The sequence below is a fragment of the Sander lucioperca genome, chromosome 9 (genome assembly GCF_008315115.2).
Source record: "Sander lucioperca isolate FBNREF2018 chromosome 9, SLUC_FBN_1.2, whole genome shotgun sequence".
Lineage (NCBI taxonomy): Eukaryota > Metazoa > Chordata > Actinopteri > Perciformes > Percidae > Sander > Sander lucioperca.
In genome coordinates this window covers 26,758,003-26,776,804 of record NC_050181.1, presented here as the reverse complement: position 1 = coordinate 26,776,804, position 18,802 = coordinate 26,758,003, and the positions used below count along the sequence as shown (strand labels likewise).

The 18,802-nt window shown below is 43.8% G+C and overlaps 1 protein-coding gene across 1 annotated transcript in view; it reads left to right on the top strand.

The window, feature by feature from the left end:
- The first annotated feature begins 5,587 nt into the window (after positions 1-5,587).
- The window catches only part of tmeff1a (transmembrane protein with EGF-like and two follistatin-like domains 1a), a 96,622-nt gene continuing 83,407 nt past the window's right edge, over positions 5,588-18,802 (top strand). Inside the window, exon 1 of the mRNA XM_031292464.2 lies at positions 5,588-6,280. Within this exon, the coding sequence (XP_031148324.1) occupies positions 6,124-6,280 (157 nt within the window). The 5' untranslated portion in view covers positions 5,588-6,123. The remainder of the gene's footprint in view (positions 6,281-18,802) is intronic.

Below are 18,802 nucleotides of genomic sequence, written 5' to 3'. Positions count from 1 at the left end.
TTATTGTAAAAAGTGAGATTTCACATAATAATAATAACAACTTTCATTTATAAAGCGCCTTTCATGAAACCCAAGGACACTTTACAGAGTAACTGTGGCCAAGTTAAAGGAGGTTGTGGGCTGTGGTAAACAGGTGGTGTTTCAGGAGTTTTTTAAAAGATGTCCAGGGATGTAGCATTTCGGATATCTGCAGGGAGGGTGTTCCAGAGGGATGGGGCCGCAACACTAAAGGGGACAGAGTCTGGTGTGGGGAATGGAGAGCAGGCCAGCGTCGGAGGAGCGCAGGTTTCAGGGTGGGGTGTATGGATGGAGGAGGTCGGAGAGGTGCTGTGGAGCCAGGGCATGGAGGGATTTGTAGGTGAGGAGGATTTTATATGTGATGCGGGACTTAATTGGGAGCCAGTGAAGGTGGATGAGGTTTTGGGGTGATGTGCTGCCAGGTCATGGTGTGGGTGAGGACCCTGGCGGCAGAGTTTTGGACACACTGGAGCCTGTCTAGGGTTTTGTTGGGGACCCCAGACAGTAATCTTGACCTAGTCTCGCTTTGCCAGACCTTCCTCCACAGCGCTGCGAAGGAAGGTCTGGCTAGTCCACACAGCATTCCGGTGCTCTGGTTTATTGGCATTTATTTAAACCAATCACAATCATCTTGTGCAGCACTAAGCCCCGCACGGTGCCTCTGCAAAATAGCCTCGGGAAGGAACTTGTTTTGGTGGAACGTGTGTACGTTTAGAAGTAGTTTTAGTCGTGCAACAGAAAACTCAGATTGGACAGATAGTCTAGCTAGCTGTCTGGATTTACCCTGCAGAGATCTGAGGAGCAGTTAACCATAGTCCTCAGAAATCCACCGGAGGTTAGAACGGCAACACAAAGAAAGAGGAAGAGGACGGACATCAGCGAAAATACATGCATCCGGCGGAAATTCCTGCAGTGAGGGTAGGAACCAAAATTGGACCGGTAGGTCGAGAGCTTTGCCTTCTGGTTCAGCTCTCTTTTTGTCACAATGGTATGATAGAGTGAGTGTAATACCGCCCCCGCTGCGCCGATTCTCCGGCCAATCTCCTGCTCCATCCTCCCCTCACTCGCGAACAAGACCCCGAGGTACTTGAACTCCTTCACTTGGGGGTAAGGACTCTATTCCCTACCTTTTTTAAACATTCACATCATTAAAATGACTTATGCATAAGCTCTGCTCTTCTGTCCCCACAACACACACACACACACGCACTTTTAGCTCCATCACACTCTCTTAAACTGAGCAGAGACCTTTATCCTCTCGCTGCTTACACTCCACTCAAGGGATGTGATATCACCATGGCAACAACAGATGGATGCAGCGTATACGTGATCGGGCCGTAAGCGACGCTAGGGTACTTACCTCTTCTTTTTCCTCGTGACTCCTGCTGTGCAATCACTCAGCCTGTTCTCCTGAACCACACGTTGAGAAAGCTACAGAAAGTTAAGAACTGTAATTCACATGTACAGCATTCCACATTTCTTTTGCTGTGTGCACCCCAATGACTGCTGCTGTCTTAGAACGCAGCGTAATGTGTGTGTGTGTGTGTGTGTGTGTGTGTGTGTGTGTGTGTGTGTGTGTGTGTGTGTTTTTGTGTTTGCACAAGAGAGTAGCACTTTTCTCTTTTTAATTCGTTATTTTCTGCAATTTGATTTGCAGTTGGGAGGTACAAAAATAACAACAACAAAATGAACAAGGCACAAAACATCCTAGCAGCACACATCCAACAGATTGATTTGGAACCATTTCAATACTTGGAAAGTGGACGGTGTTGAATAAAATCCCTTGAGATTGTCTGGTAAACTGAGAAGGCCCACTAATAAAAACTGGGCATTCAAGAGTTGTGCAAGTTAACAGCTTTAATTGCACAAGGAACAAAAGAAAATGTGTACCAGTTTGTTTTTGCTCTAGGGAGCCTAGAGCTGCATCTCATGTCGCTTAAATTGCCTCCTTGAGTCCTCCACTTGCCTCCCTTCCTCGAGGAAGTCACGGGAGGAGAGCAGACACAAGAAATTGTGTTTTTAGAGAGATGAGACGTCTTTTCCTCTGAAGCGTCACATGTATTCGTCTGCTGTTTGGGCGGAGTTAGCAACTCCTTCGGCTGCACGGCTTCCAGGAAGGCTGCTCTCTGTATCCTCGCTCATAGCTCCTCGATGATCCCTCCTTGTTGAGCGCTCCTCGCTCCTTGATGATCCCTCCTAACCCCTCAGTCACATTAGCTACAAGAGCCAGCGACAAAGCGACAGGCTGCCATTCATTTTCAATGGGAGTGGCCGTTTGCCACAAGCTCGTCGCTTGTCGCTGCCACGAGCAAGGCGGGGCCAAAATAGACAAGAAGTCTATTTTATGCAAATGCTGAGCGATGCAACAAAGCGACAGCCAATCGGAGTGAAGGCAGCGTGAGGGCAGCGTGAGGGCAGCGTGACGTAGGTACGTTGGTTGCTCGAGTCGAAGAAAATCATTCATGATGGCGGAAACGCTTCAGGACATCGTATTTCTGTATATATCTGATATGTTTGGCATTTTATCTCATATATTTTGTCCCCTATCAAGAAATAAATACTTTTAAATCCAAAAACATCGTTCTTGTGACTTGACAACACCTCTGGAGTGACTTGGAAGACCTCTTGCAGATACAAGGCAATAGCATGCTACTATCGATACAGAAGCATCACCGTGTCAAACGTTCACAAGGCATTTGGTTTGTTGACAGGACGTTTAGTCATAATATTTCATATTTCATCATTCATACGTATATCTATGGGTCTATCCACAAAGTACACAGAAGGTAGCACCAGAGAATTTCTGTTTACTTTTGCAAAGCAACCAGGAGTAGGCTAGGCACGCCCAGGGACGCCCATCAAGCGAGTGCGTGTCGCTGTCTTTTGTAGCTAATGTGACTGTAGGGTCAATGCTCGCTCCACGATGATCCCTCCTCGATGCTCGCTCCTCTGGGCAGAAATAAGAGCTCTGAGACGGCCTTCGCCGAGGACGGACAGAACAACTTCCGGTTCAGCCGAGGACCGAGGAGTCGAGGAGCTATCAAATAAAGGCAGCTACTCACCGGGCCGATAATCGGCCGTTGGACAGTCTGGCGAGGTCGGTGACTCGAGTCTGTTCGGTGTGTTCCGTGCCGTCGTCCGTTGGAGGAGCCGTTGGCCTTCATTTTGGCCGACCTGACATACTCAGTCGGAGACAGGGCAGTCGGGACTCACCCGGAAATGGCAAACGGGATGAGCGTGACTAACCGGCAATTTCCACTGGATGCGGTACGTCTGCGGAACGTCTCCGGAACGTCGACAGAGTCATTAGGTTTCCATTAAAGTCGGTGTGTGTATTTCCACTGACTGCAGAACGTCTGCGTCCCTGCTCCGTCCCAGTTCCGTCAGTCCGCAGCCCTCCGGAGCAGATACGCAGAGCTTCTATTTTTGACGGACGACGGAGAGCTCCGCAGCAATTCAGCACAATTCAGATAGTGCGGGACAGGAAGTCGAGCACAGAAACAAAATAAAACATCCGGTTACTTTTCAAAATAAAATCCACCGTGCTCACGGCAGGTCATTTTCCCTGCACTACACCTTGAAAACACAGCTCAGAGTAGTTTCCCCTCTACTCCTCTGGATGGAAACAAACTGTTGTTGGTTTTGTGGTTCTGTTTATAGAAACTACATCCTGTTATATCGCGCGAACATACGTCAATTCGCGAGATCTCGTGGTCGGCTGGCCGCAGCCGTTATGCAACAAATCCGGACCTGGTGGGTATTGACGGACTGCGGAGCATGCAGCCGTTCCGCAGCGGAGCCGGTTCGCAGACGTTCTGCATCCTGTGGAAATCCACGGTAAGCCTCTCAAAATCTGACGAAAATCTTTTAAACTGACCTTTGTCGATCTGAAATGAAGACAGATTCAGCAACTGCACGGCCTATTTCTCGCTGTTCTTGCCGATGTTCTCGCCGATGTTTTCAGAAACACGTTTCAGTGAACTATTTTAGTAAAAATATGAGATCGTATTCTGAATGAGTCGCCATTAATGGCCGGTTGAAGAATCCAAAATCCGGAAACAGCAGCCAGACCCACATGACGCGTTTGTCCAATCAGCTGCCGGTTTTCATTTTTTGGGCGACAATCCTGATTAGCGCTGCCTGCTGCTATGGAGACGTATTACGTCTCGTCTCTTCGGTGTGTTCTGAGGAACTTTTTGGACCAACTCGGGGAGACTGATCAGTCACACTGCCTTTTCTGCCGACGGTCGGCCGTCTGGTTGGTCTGGAACGGCCTTAAGGGTGATGAGATTGAGCCCATATCTCCTCCCAGAGGGAAGCTGTACGTACTTACTTACAATGACAATAAAGTCAATTCTGATCCTTTCAATAACACTGTCTTTCTTTCTTTTGGCCTTGTGTGTTTCTGAAGAAGTGCAAGTTTTATGAGGTGTGTACGTATGTGAGGACCTTTTTTTTATTATTTTGATAACTTGAAGGATATAAAAGACTGAGATAACCAATCTTAGATAATAGGTGACACCTCTGGATTAGTACAGTCTTCTCTGTCTGTGATAGGATAATCACTGTAGATCTTTTTGTATAAGCAGTTTCAAAATAATTTATGGTTCTGTAACAAGAGGATGTTAGGGAGGGTTGGTTGTGTGTTGGGTGGGGATCTGTTTTTGTTGTGTACTTGTTAAATCCAGACTGATCTCATGAAATGGTGTATGTATGACACACCAATTCGTATGCCATTATTGGCGTGTTATCAAGACGCAGGCTCGCTTTTTAGCGTGTTTATCAACGCCGTTTGGCCTCCATTGACTTTGACATTACCTTGCGATTGCGTACGAATTGACGCCGTAGCGAGTAGTATGAAAGGGTGAAAATCTGCGTAGGGAGGTTGGTCGGGGGGGAGGATGGGTCAAACACAGGACTTTCACCCAGGAGACCGGGGATCGTGTCCCACGTGTGACGTTTCCTGTCCACATTTATTCTTTTCCTAAACCCAACCCAACCCACGTGTGATGTTTCCTAAACCCAACCGTAGCCTCGCGATAACACGCCACGTGGCTTTAGAAAGTGGCGTATATGTTTACGCGAAGTCATGATGCCATGTTGGTTAAATACCCAAAAAAAGAACTTAAAAAAATGTAATAGTTGATAACTAACGACTCGGTTAATCGTTGCAGCTGTAATTGACATCTTTCAGCATTTTCTGACATTTTTATAAACCAAACAACTAATCCATTAATCCAGAAAATAATCAACACATCAATTGATTATGAACATAATCGCTAATTTGTAATTATAGTTTAACTTGTGCTTGGCTGTAACCTTTGGCTTCTTTTGTAAAGACTTTAAATCAGATGAAGTCCTCTGATGATGAAGATGGAAAATGTTCAGATAGAAAATATGATAAATTTTCTATCTGAACATTTGTTCAAAAACACTTTTTCTTTCTCTTTCCTGTGGCTTTTCTGCATTCTGTGGGTTTTCTGAAGATGTGTGTGCGTGCGTGCGTGCGTTAGGGGCGTGGAGGTGGATGGGGAGTGTTGCATCCTCTCACGTGACGCTCCTGTCTGTCCTCTCTCTCTCTCTCTCTCCTCTCCTCTCCTCTCAGTCCGCACCGAGCGGATCTCTTTGTTGTGGCTGCAGCAGCGGCAGCTTCTCTCTACGCACCCCGTCTCCTGACACACACAGCCCGGGAGACTCGCTCTCAGCGCGGAGGGGAAAGGATCCCTTACATGGTGCAACACCCGACAGATATAGCCTCTACCCTGCGTTGGATACGGCGCGGAGCCTCGGTGCGGAGGACGGACGGAGGGACGCATGCACGGCGGGGATGCTGCCGCTGCTTCCTCGCTGTACGAACCGGAGCGCCTGCCCGGCTTCCTAAAAAAAAAAACGCGGAATATCTCTCCGCACATTCCTCCATCTTCAGCTCTTTTCTCCCCCGTTTAAGTGCTCTCTTTACCCCCCGGGACACAGCGTGAGGCAGCCGGGGTGTTTTCTGCTTTTTCTGCTGCTTCCCAAAGGGATTTAAACTGAGTGAAACCTGCACAGAGAGAGAGAGAGAGAGAGAAGCGAGTTGTGTCTGAAATTTAGGCACGGAGCATCATCATGTTCATCATGGTGTCAAGCGCTGGGAGGAGGAGGGGTCCCGAGCGGTACCTGGTGTCCGCCTGTCTGCTCTCTGTGCTGCTCTACCTGCCCGAGGCTCGGGCTACTTACCCCTCCCACAGCGGAGAGTGCAAAGGCAAAGGGAAGGACTGCGCAGGTAGGAACACCGCTGCGGGCTCTGGGCTGCATCCAGGGTCCAAAATCAGCAACCATTCACCAGCCAAATAACTGGGGGAAAAAATGCAAGTGGCAGGTAGATTTACTTCACTCACCAACAATGGTAATCTATTGAGTGGCTGGTAACATTTGAACAATCACTATAGGCATTTGGTATTTGGCTGGTGGACAACAAGTTGATTTTGAACCCTGCAACTAACAGTTATTTACATAGTTGGTTAATGTGTGGGTTATTTTCTGGATGAATGGAGTAGTTGTCTGGTCTCTAAAATGTGGATCAGTGTTTCCCAAAGTCCAAGATGATGAGTTAACTGGATGTCTGGCATGGTCTTGTGCTTGATAACGCTCATAACGTTAACTTAACTAATTATTTGCATTATTGTTTATTCATTTTCTTTACATCCACTATTGAAGAAACAACTTAATTTTTTCAGCACTACAGCTAGGGCTGCAACTAACGACTACTTTCATTGTCGATTGTTTTCTCGAATAATTAAAACACTTTCACTCTGATGAGACAATTATATTGAAAATTGGCACGTAATATTACTTGTTTGTGTCAAAACTGACCCTTTAAAAATCCCAAACCTTCTTAGTAGGGCTGCAACTAACGGTTATTTTAATTGTCGATTCATCTGTCGATTATTTTCGTCGTTTGGTCTCTAAAATGTCAGAAAACTAGTGAAAAATGTGGCTCAGTGTGTCCCAAAGTCCAAGATGACATCCTCAAATGTCTTGTTTTGTCCACAACTCAAATATATTCAGTTTACTGTCACAGAGGAGAGAAGAAACTAGAAGATATTCACATTTAACAAGCTGACATCAGAGAAGACTTTCATAAAAAATGACGTGAACTGATTAATCGATTATGAAATTAGTTGGCGATTAATTTAATAGTTGACAACTAGTCAATACGTATTCACAGCTGTACTATAATCCGCAGTTTCTTTTTAATGAATCATGCACCTGTCATACTTAATGTTGAGTCATTCTCACTCACTCGTTTTTTTTTTTTTTTTTAAACTAACAAGCCGAATCCCAAAAGCAACAAATCCTCAAACTCGACAAGCTAACAAGGTCATATTTTGTTATGAAAAATTATTTTTCTCTTGAGGTATTGATTCATCTCGCTCCAGTTTAAACTGCACTGTGGACAGACTGTGGAGCTGTTAATGTTCACATTTTAGAAGCTGGAATCAGGGAATTTGTATTTCATTTTTATAATAGAAAATGACTCAAAAGTTGGCGATTAATTTAATAGTTGACAACTAATCAATTCGTCTTTGCAGCTCTAATTATAATAATCACTTTCATGCTGGAGAAACATCTTCCTATGTTTTTATAACCTTTAATGTTCAATGTTAAACTGTACCAATCAGCACTTCCTAAAACGTAAAAAACTCCCCCATAAGTGGTTTGTTCCAGCATCATTCTGACCAATATTTATGTTTCTAGTGGCGGCGCCCTCTAGTGGCCGTAGTAGTTTTGACGGGAGCAAATACCCGATCAAGGTACCCGATCTGTGCTGCCTGCATGATCTGTTATGCGCATGCAGCCCAGTCTCATGGCAATTTGTGAAATGGTCACGTTATTGAATCTATTGATTCGTGAACAAGACACGATTATGTTGTTTTTTTCGTGTGGTGAGCACAAATTTTAATTTAATGTATTTAAATGGGAAGCATCTTTCGTGATCACAGCACGACTACGGTAGGGAGTAGTATGAAAAGCAGAAAATCCGCGCGGGGAGGTTGGTCGGGGGGGTGGATGGGTCAAACAATACAGGACTTTCACCCCGGAGACCGGGGACCGCGTTCCGAGTGTGGCGGTCTGTCCCATTGTTTTTGCCGGTGTGTGGCATTTGATTTCCCCATTGTTGCGTCCCCCATAGCAGCCCAGTGTCATGGCAGTTCTTGAAATGGTCACGTTCGAAAATCGTGACCTGTACACGAAATAAACGAGAAAATCGTAACCTGTACACAAATCAATAAATCAAAATAAGGTGACCATTTCACAAACTGGCGTGAGACCGGGTTGGCGCATGCGCAAGATGTTTGCGTTCCTCCATCTTTTCATCAACTTAACTCAGTAGTCTAAACCTAACCAAACTGGGACCGTTTCACAACGTTAACGTGTTTAACCCTTGTGTTGTCTTCAGGTCAAATTTGACCCGTTTTTCAAAATGTCTATATTAGAAATATGGGTTTCTTTTTAACTACCTAATTTGGATGATTCCACACATCGCGCTTCGCAAGTACAACGAAAGATAGGATCTCTACTTTCATTGACTTTTGGGTGTTTTATAAAAAAAAAAAATTGCATTTGAAAAAAAATAATTTCACAACCAGACTGAACATTGACATATACCCTTCTGTAATGATCCTTCCTTTAATATGAGTCTAAATAATTCATCATTTCTGCTTTTTTAACTCAAGAATTAGGTATAATTGCCTATAAATGAGGTGTACTGACCATGAATTCGAAAAATGTAGTAAATGAAAAACTAGTTACAAGTTGGTGTTAGTGGTGTTTATACATGGTAGTGAAAAGAAGCTTTAAACGTCAAAAAAAGAGCCGAAAACAATGAAAAAAGAGACAAAAGTGTCGATAAAAGAGACAAAAACGTCAGAAAAAGGTGATGATTTTCAGGACGACAAGTACACGGTCCAATGGAAGACAACACAAGGGTTAAAATGTGTCTGTTGCCTTCTCTGGTTTAGATATGAGGACAGAAAACACTCCTGTGGGTCGTATTAGAGGGGAGGACAAACGGCCGATATCACCGTATGGTTTGGAGGACTGGTTGTCCTGTAATGCTGCGTGATAAATCAGTGTCGTGACTGTAATATTCCTGGAGGTGTTTCCTTTTATATCCTTCATGATTTCTCATAATATTCATAATGTTAAATGTGTCTTGAAGTGTCTCAGTGTTGCTCAGAGTCTGACCTTTGCATCTCATAAAGACTCTAATCATAGCGGCTTTAATATGCTTTCAAATGTCTCGCGTCCTTATTGGACCGTCTAGTTTCCAGCTGAGTGACAGATGACGAGAATCACATTATTATTCCTGTGTGTTGGTGAAAAGAATCCACGAGTGACAGGATTTATAGGAGGCACTTTAATCTAAATATATTTGCTGTTAGTCCTTCAAAAGTGTTACGTTACTTATGTAAATGCAGCCAATGAGTAAGAGATATTTAAGTCTGATCCCTGCGGCTACGAGCAGAAAGAGGTTTGAAATGTCTAGATATATGTCTTTAGATATATCTTACTGGTTTCTGGCAGAACTGAGGACACAAAACCAAAAACTAAATGACTGGATGTGTGGTTAAATCCACACATTCTCACTCCCATCTCGTAAAATACGGACGCTTGGTCAGGTTCCTTTGGCGTTGTTATTGACGCTAAAAGTCTCCTTTAGCGTCAGATCTAAATGCGCTGGGTCGGGACTATTGGTGTCACTTTTGACGCAGTTAGGTTTAGGAAAAGATGGTGGGTGGGCTTACGTTTCCATGACACGCGAGACAAGAACGGGACGGTTGGGTTTAGGAAACGTGACACGCGGGACACGATCCCCGGTCTCCTGGGTGAAAGTCCTGTGTTGTTTGACCCATCCACCCCCCCAACCAACCTCCCTACGCAGATTTTCGGGCTTTCATACTACTCTCTACTGTAGTCTCTCTTAGTGTTACGTCATCTTCAAACACCCTGTAGCTGCTGCTCTCCCCGGTACGTTCTACACACACGCTGAAAGGGGATTTTTTTCGTCATTTCTGACGCTGACAGCCACTGTCCAAACGTCCTTATTTACGAGTTCGGAATGAGACCGGGTTAGGTTAAATCCACAATGAATGCAAATAGTCATATGTTGGCTAAAAGTTGTGACGTATTTGATTAATTGATTAATCGTCGCAGCTCTAATGTGCAAATATTATTAATAAATGATACATGCAGGGGCGTAGCCGTGAGTTCAGAAGGGAGGGGGACAGATTGTTCATTTGGCTATCTTGGAATTGCTGATTCCAAGTAGCCTACATTTCATTTATGATCGATTGAAACACTGACGTTTGGGGGTAGTGTAGAGAGGTCGGGGGACATGCAAGAACTCTTTGGCTGTAAAAGCCCAAATTTAGTGGCCCATTCTAATGCCACTATTCCATCATATACACTAGGGCTGCACACTTAATCGCAATGTTATCGAAATCGCAATATGGACTAGTGCAATATCCAAATCGCAGGGGGGAGGGGGCAAATATGTGTCAAACCCTAGGGTGGGGACACTTTTCAAAATCTCTTTTGTGTCCCCTCTACTTTTAAATTTGTTTGATGTTCTATTTATAAGTCTTGTTAATTTGTTAATCTGCCCCTATTTTAAACCAAAAACAAAGTAAGACATCCTTTTCTAAAACATAGTTTAGTACTATTCTTTCTGGAAGAATTTATCATTATGATCATTTAATTATTGTCTGGATTTTGTATAATCTTGGTCACTAAATGTGTGGAAAAATGCAGGAAATGGGATTCAAATCGAAACATAGACGTCCCGGCCTACAGATCGTATCCTACAGACTAAAGACAAAAATCTTTGTTTGGGACACATCCTCTCAACAAAATCACACTATAATCATTTTAATTTGAATATTCAACAATGAAAATGAGAAAAATGATACAAAAATGAATATTCCCTACCATATCATATCACAATTGCAACATCAGTTAAAATAATCGCAATTAGATATTTTCCTCATACTGTACAGCTCTAATATACACTGAACCTAATTATTGCATATTTTAAAGTTTTCCTCCCTATATTTTTTTTATTATATATTATTATATTATTGCCTATATCTATTTGAGTCTATCAATCAACTGATTCAACCTGAGTAACGTGCACACTCGCCTACTTAAGGTGCGTTCAAATCAACTCGGACATGTTGTAAGTGTGGGGGACAGAGGGCACCGTCATGGAAAGTTTGGGGGACATTCCCCCCGCATACGCCCTTGTATTCATGTCTTCATTTTCTCGGATGGGAACTATTCAAATTTATGGACAATAAGTTAGAGAAAGAAAGAGAGATCAAAAATATTAGTATTTGCTCTTTAAAACCCTCCACTATGCAGCTTTTTAATCATAAACTCCGGTCCTCATATTCCCAAAATAAACCTGTGAGCTCCGAGTCCACACTGTGAGCTTTTATACGTGCATCACGTTAATATTCCGACAGGGATTGTATTCAACGCTTCATGAATATCTCTAATATTCATAAATTCATTATTGTGCCTTTCTTCCTCTTTAGCTTTTATTAAATATTTAAAAGGGAAAAACAGCCGTCATGTAAATGAGTGTTCGCTGTCACTCAGGAGTGTCTGCATTAAAACCGCCTCGCTCATGTTTTATTAATGAACCTGTGAAATGCTTTTTCATGTGCTGCTCGCATTGTTTGCATTAAAGGTACACTGTGTAGGAATTTCTCCCATCTAGCGGTGAAATTGTATTTTGCATTCAAACGAATAGTGCTCTCTAGCGCCTCGCTTTTTCAAATGTGTGTTGCCACTACGGTAGCCATTATGTACCAAGAAGCTATGACAACATGTCTTCCAATTTTCGGCGACGAGGATTCCTTCTCCTGTGGCTCGGCATAAGTAGGATCCTCCATTATGAACTAAAGTGCAGTGTAGGCTTTCAAATTTGCCGGGGCAGTGACAAGCGCCTCTCACAGATCTCCTTCTCCGTTTCAGCTGCTTTCAGTCACGTGACGCTGGCTCTGAACGAAAACGCGTTGTGGATTAGCTTTACCGGCAGATAAACGCAGACCTCCGGATACTGGAGACATTCATCTGCATGGACGACAGAACAGGAAATCTGCAGACTTTCCCTTAAAGTTACCAGCTAACGCTAGCGGTATCTAGCTAGCTTGGTTAAATTTCTCAAAACGACTCTAGTTGTAGTCTTGCAATGTGTGACCCTGCAGGATCCCCAGTCTTTACATATTATGACTAGTGCTGTCAAACAATTAAAATATGTAATGTCATATAAATGTCATAGTTAACTCGCAATTAATTGCAATTAATCGCACATTTTTATCCATTCTAAATGTCCCTAGAGTTCTTTTTGTCCCATTATTTTTTCTCATTTTAATGCTCTTATCAACATGAAAAAGTGGATCGGCTTGCTTTGTGCTTTTGTCGCCTGGCTTTAACGAGGGGGCGGAAAATTCGCATCAGCTGTATGCTTGGCCATCAGCTGTATGCTTGGCCATCAGCTGTATGCTTGGCCATCAGCTGTGTACTTGGTCATCAGCTGTTTGCTTGCCCATCAAGTGGTATTTCCGACTGGACGTGCTGCGATGATAGCTCAGTTCACAACGACAAAACACACAGATCCCTTTGGTCTTGTCAATGGAACCATTTGGCAACTTTTTTAAAGTAAACTTTCCATTCAGAATCTTATTGGCATCCATTTCGGCGTCTCGCACTCGCCATCCACTCAAAACGGATTAATAAACATTAGCCTACTACTCTTCGGCCGGCTCGTAAGCCCAGACAAGTGTGTACAGCGTGCCTGTTGTTTAGTTTCCGGTCTAGCTAGATCCGGTGTGGTGTTGTAGTTTTTCTAACAGTACTAGTTGTTGCAACAGCATGTGAAAAAAACTACAAAGTATGCTATGCCAAAAAGAACGTTAATCTCGCGATAAAAAAGTTGACGGTGTTAAAATGGGTTTGCGTTAACGCCGTTAATAACGCGTTTAGTTGAGTTTTCTGCTGATATTTTCTTTCAACTAACACAAAAAAATCTCTGAGTGCCTTGTGTTTATTGCGCCAGTTGATATCACCATTACAGAAAAAAAAAAACAATATATTGTGAAGCCCTAGTCGAAAGTCACGTTCTGGGTCACCATGGTAACCTTCAGGAAGTGAAGTAACGTCTGATTTGAACCCAAACCACCATCTTTTTATCAACTTAACTCAGTAGTTTTGGTGGCTCAACCTAACCAAACGGGGACCGTTTCACAACGTTAATGACGTGTATAAAACCATGACCGTTACCTTCTCTGGTTTAGATAGACAGAAAACTCTCCCCCTGGGTCGTATTAGAGGGGGGGGGGGGCAAACGACAGATATCGCGTATGGTTTGGAGGAGTTGTTGGTTTTCCTGTGCAGATGAGCGCGGTTTGATTATGACCTCTGCTCTCCTGCAGGCGCCCGACACAACGGTGATGATGCAAAAATTCTGCAGAGGCAAATGAAAGTGTTCCGAGTCACTTAACACACCAAATACCTTGATTTTATTTCAGCACAGGAAGTCTAATTCACCAGCTCGCCGCTGCATGGAAAGCAAACTGTAACCCTGTTGCACCGTGCGGAGGCTTGATAGCAGATAATGAACTGTTGTTGCTCAGAAAACACAAGAAAGGAAGGCTTTTACAGTCGCAATCAAATGGCTTGTGGCACTTTGTTGGAAGCTGCTGTGTTCAGGGTCTGGGGGGGGGGATACAGCCCTGGAGAAGCATCTCTCATTCCCAACGCATCATTAGTCGCTGCTTCTATGACGATACTGTAAAAACATAGAGCACAGGGAGGATGGTTACAGGAGTTTGTGGCGTCTGCTGTGAATTTCTGAGAGGACGATATGAAGTCTGGAGGTTGTGTTTATCTTTCTCCGATACTTTAGCCAGAAAAAACAAGGAAGTTGAGCCATGCAGGCAGCAACCAACACAGCTAATTTAAAGGATGATGCCAGTATTACTGTCAACAGATCTCGTGGAGACCAAACCAGTCAAGACTGGCTGACTTTCTGTCTGTGGCTCCGAGCCCATTTGGTTCAAACAAAAGTTTCTCCTGATGTGTCCGTCTGAAAAATGCCATTTTAGTGTCAGATTTTTTCTGGAGACATGTGGCTTGTTGAAGAATGGCTCCAATATCTACTTTGGTGACTATGGGGCAATAGGATCGCAGATAATCTGTGTTCACGTTCACTTCTCCCGTTGGAATCAACGCACTCAGGACCTGCCGCTAGTCTCCTAAAGAGGCGTGGCCGTGGCCGAGCCCACGGGACACAGATACAGGAAACTACTCTGAGTCGGGGCGTCTCGGTTCTAAACAAGGGGGTAAGCTTCTCCTCACAACCCGAACCTCCTATGGCGCCATTTTGATGCTACCAAGCCATCACCTCCCGTTAGCATCCCATTGACTGACATTTAGTTTGACGTCACTTTGACAGAGAATAACTTTACATCTGAAGAGTTTAAAGACTCTATTTGTCCATTGTTTATTTCTAAAGAAACACAACAATGTATAAAAGGCTCCATTACCTTGTATCTCACGTTATGGCTCCGTAGCCGACGTTTTTGTAAAAATAGGCTAACGATTGTGTCATAACCACTAGGGCTGCTCCCTCTTAGTTGATTAGTCGACTAATCGGTCGTTTTGGTCTTAGTCAACTTAGATTTCTTTAGTCGATTAGTCATGTTTTATGCTTTTTTCATGCTGAATGACTTATTTCCAAGAAACGTACGAGCACATCTTTGGTAAACACAAGAATTAAAGTGGTGCTATTGCATGACTCTTTGCGGAGAAACTCAGATTTACAGATCTGTCGATTAAATCAACTAATCGATTAGTCGATACAATTGAATGAGTGTTAGTCGACTAAGAATTTCTTTAATCGAGCACAGCCCTAATAACCACGTGACTTACTGTCGCACAGTAGAGGAAATACCGTATAGTACAGAAGAAGCTCTCTCCTTACATATACCTACGCTCTCCGTCTCTACTAGATTGGGAATGATTGAGATTTCTCTTGGCACAGCTACCAGAAGACTTCCAACTTTCAGACAGGTTGCTCACGTCACATCTACGTCTTCAAGCTCAGTTGTAGGCTGCTCAGTAACGCTCAGACATCACCGGGAAAGATCTTCTAATATCCTTGACTGGTCTCTGTCCAGAGACACGGGATCTGTTGGTCCATTAAATATATGTCAATGGTTCTAAACCGTCTCTGACTGAGCCTATAGAAAATGCGTATTGTATTTGGATCAATAATTAGTTTAGAATGAAAACAAACATAAGTGAAACTAATAATGAATGTGGGGTTCTATTTAGCAGAATTACATTGTGTTGTTCTATCCTCAGGTTGTATTTCCCATATTTCTAAGCAGATTTCTACGCTGCATTCTGATAAAATGTTCATGTTCGTCCTGAATAAATATTCAGGCGTGATGAAGTGAAAAGCAGAGCTGCAGGTGAATATTGACGTTCTTCCAGTTCACGCTCTGACCGTTTAGCTGAAGCTGTGATCCAGTGTGTGTACCAGGTTCTTTCACGACACGTTTTGGGTAAAAAGTGGAGGCGCTTTACGTGCCGTGGTTCAGGCGTTTCGCCGCAGGATGCAAGGTCCTTTGTTGCTCGGCCTGTCTGGGATTCACAGATATAAACGCCTCTCTCACAAATAATGAGTTGTCATTCAGCGGCGGGCTCTGGAGAACGGTCCCTCGGGCAGCTGGGAAATCAGCAGGTAAATGAATGGAGGGAGTACTCTTTTGTTTCTAACCAACAGCAGCTGCTGTGTCACACTGGAACAGCCTTAACAAAAGGTTGAAGCAATCCAAATGCTCTCCAATGGGCTTTTTGTTTCATTAATTTATTTGTTTTCTCACTATCCCTCTCATGGTATCTCTGCAGTCAGAGTCATAGTTTGGGTTTTCTGCCATAGGCGTAATTATATTAAAATGGGGGAGGTTATATATATATATATATATATATATATATATATATATATATATATATATATATATATATATACACACATGCCCCGATTAATAAAAAAGTTTTTTGCCTTTTTCAAGTGTTTTTTTGGTCAATTGTTTTACGTTTTGTAACCATATTTTAGTTTTTTCTGAAGTTTTTGTCGTTTTTTAATTAAAAAGGGGGAGGTTATATATATTATAACCCCCCCTTTCCCCCCCCCCCCCCCATGCCCTGATTAATAAAAACAGGTTTTTTTTCATAGTTTTTGTCGCTTTTTCCGACATCTTTGTTGCCTTTGTCAAGTTTTTTTTTTTGACGTTTTTTAAAAAAACACAATCTCAAACCCCCCCCACCCCCAATGTTGAACCCAAAGTTACGGCCTTGTTTCCTGCGTCCCGGTTCAGAAATATCTGTCTCTCAGATGAACGTCTGACAGCATTCAGAGAAGATTTTGTAAAGAATGAAATCGCTATAAATACCTTAAAGTGGCAATCAATCCATTTTTTTGCTGCAACTTATCATCAGCACAATGAAATGGCTGTAGATTAATGACGCGTCTGCGTTTGGATTAGTTCCCTGTAAGCCTCGCGTTCACTGTGCAGATCTGTCTACATCCTGGCACCATCTCTCCGTTAGTCAGGATCAGTGTTGGTCAAGTTACTTGGAAATAGTAATTAGTTACTGATTACTGATTACTTCTCCAAGAAAGTAATCCAGTTACTTTACTGATTACTTATTTTCAAAAGTAATTAGTTACTTTACTAGTTAAGTTACTTTTCAAAGCTATGATGCATGACCTGAATAAAATTTGGCAGCATGTCCTCGACAATATAGCCAGCGACGAGCTTCTTCAGTTCAGCGGCACTAAGTCCTGTCGCTTTTAAGTCTATTTTCACCTGTTTAGCAGGAGAGGGGCCCTCGGAGGTTCGCCCGGTGGAATTGGATGTAGCCGCAGCGGTCATGTCAGTCGGGGGTTCAGGGTTTTTTTCAGTGAGTTTCACATTCCTGTGCTGGCTTGCTAGGTGCTTGCTCAGATTTGAGGTGGAATTTTTCGCTGTAGATAAAAGTTTTCTTCCCACGCAGAGTGTACAGCGGACGCTGATGTTTTTGTCACCTTTAACCGAGTCAAACTCAAAGTAATGTCGGTACCTCCAAGCATTAAACGCTGCATGTTCCTGCTCTCTCCCGCGCTCCATGTTGTCTCTGTTCAACACTACACATGTCGGTGTTTACCACTGACGTTGCGGCGCTCATACGTCATAGTCACTCACGAGACAGTCTCACGAAACAAAATCACGGTTAAGTAACGCAGTAACGCAGCCTGCTTAACAGTAACCTAATTACTGTTTTTGCAATTGTAATCCCTTACTTTACTCGTTACTTGAAAAAAGTAATCGGATTACAGTAACGCGTTACTTGTAGCGTTACTTGTAACGCGTTACTGCCCATCAGTGGTCAGGATCAACAGAAGTACTACAATAAACTATCATAAACCTGTGTGCGTGCGTGCGTGCGTGCGTGCGTGTGTGTGTGCGTGCGTGTGTGCATGCGCGTGCGCGCGTGTGTGTGTGCATGCATGCGTACATGCGTGTATGTGTGTCTGTGTGCGTGTGTCTGTGTCTCTGTGTGTGTGTGTGTGCGCATGTGTGCGTGCGCGTCTGTGTCTCTGTGTGCGTGTGTGTGTGTATATGTCTGTGTGTGTGTGTGTGTGCGCGTGCGTGTGCGCGTGCGTGTCTGTGTGTGTGTGTGTGCGCGCGCGTGCGTGTGTGTCTGTGTGTGTGCGTGCGTGTGCGCGCATGTGTGCGTGCGTGTGCGTGTGTGTCTGTGTCTCTGTGTGTGTGTGTGTGTATGTCTGTGTGTGCGCGTGCGTGTGTGTGTGTGCGTGTGCGTGTGTGCGCGCGTGCGTGTGTGTGCGCGTGCGTGTGTGTGCGCGCGTGCGTGTGTGTGTGTCTGTGTGTGCGCGTGCGTGTGTGTGTGTCTGTGTCTGTGTGTGTGTGCGCGTGCGTGTGTGTGTGTCTGTGTGTGCGCGTGCGTGTGTGTGTGTCTGTGTCTGTGTGTGTGTGCGCGTGCGTGTGTGTGTGTGTGTGTGTGTGTGTGCGTGTGTGCGCGTGCGTGTGTGTGTGTGTGTGTGTGTGTGTGTGTGTGTGTGTGTGTTGATGCTGTAATAACACGATGTTCTCTCTCGTCTCAGCTGAAACATCCGTGTGTATTTGCCACAGCAGAAACAACATTAATCGTGTTTTTGGCTCTGGAACAATACCACCCCCTCGTTTTCACATCGCAGGCAGTTTGAAGTGTTTCCATGCAGATTGATGACACTTGTGCTCCGTTCATAAACACGAGGAGGTGCGGCGGTGGGCGAGCCTGACACTACTACCCACAGGATTTACCTCATGAAAACAGACTTTGGATACTCTGACGGACTCATCTGTTCATGCCAGATATTGTTGAGAGAGATAGATACTTTTCACTGTTAGCAGCTGTGCTATACAAGCTTGTCAACAAGATAATTGTCAACAGTAGCTTAAATAAATGATTTTTCTGTACAAGTATAGAAGAACCACTGGGTTGGAGGGTAGGAATGAACGACCCATTTCGTTGAATGTTTTGGATAACTTGAGATGGTTTCTTCATCAAAGAAACCTTTTTTGGTTCTTGGAGTTTAAAAGAGCTTTTGAGGATTAAACTGTGGAGTCAAGGTGCTCTTTCAGTGTATGAACTGACCGCCCGCCTGTTTTATTTTGACTCACAGCAT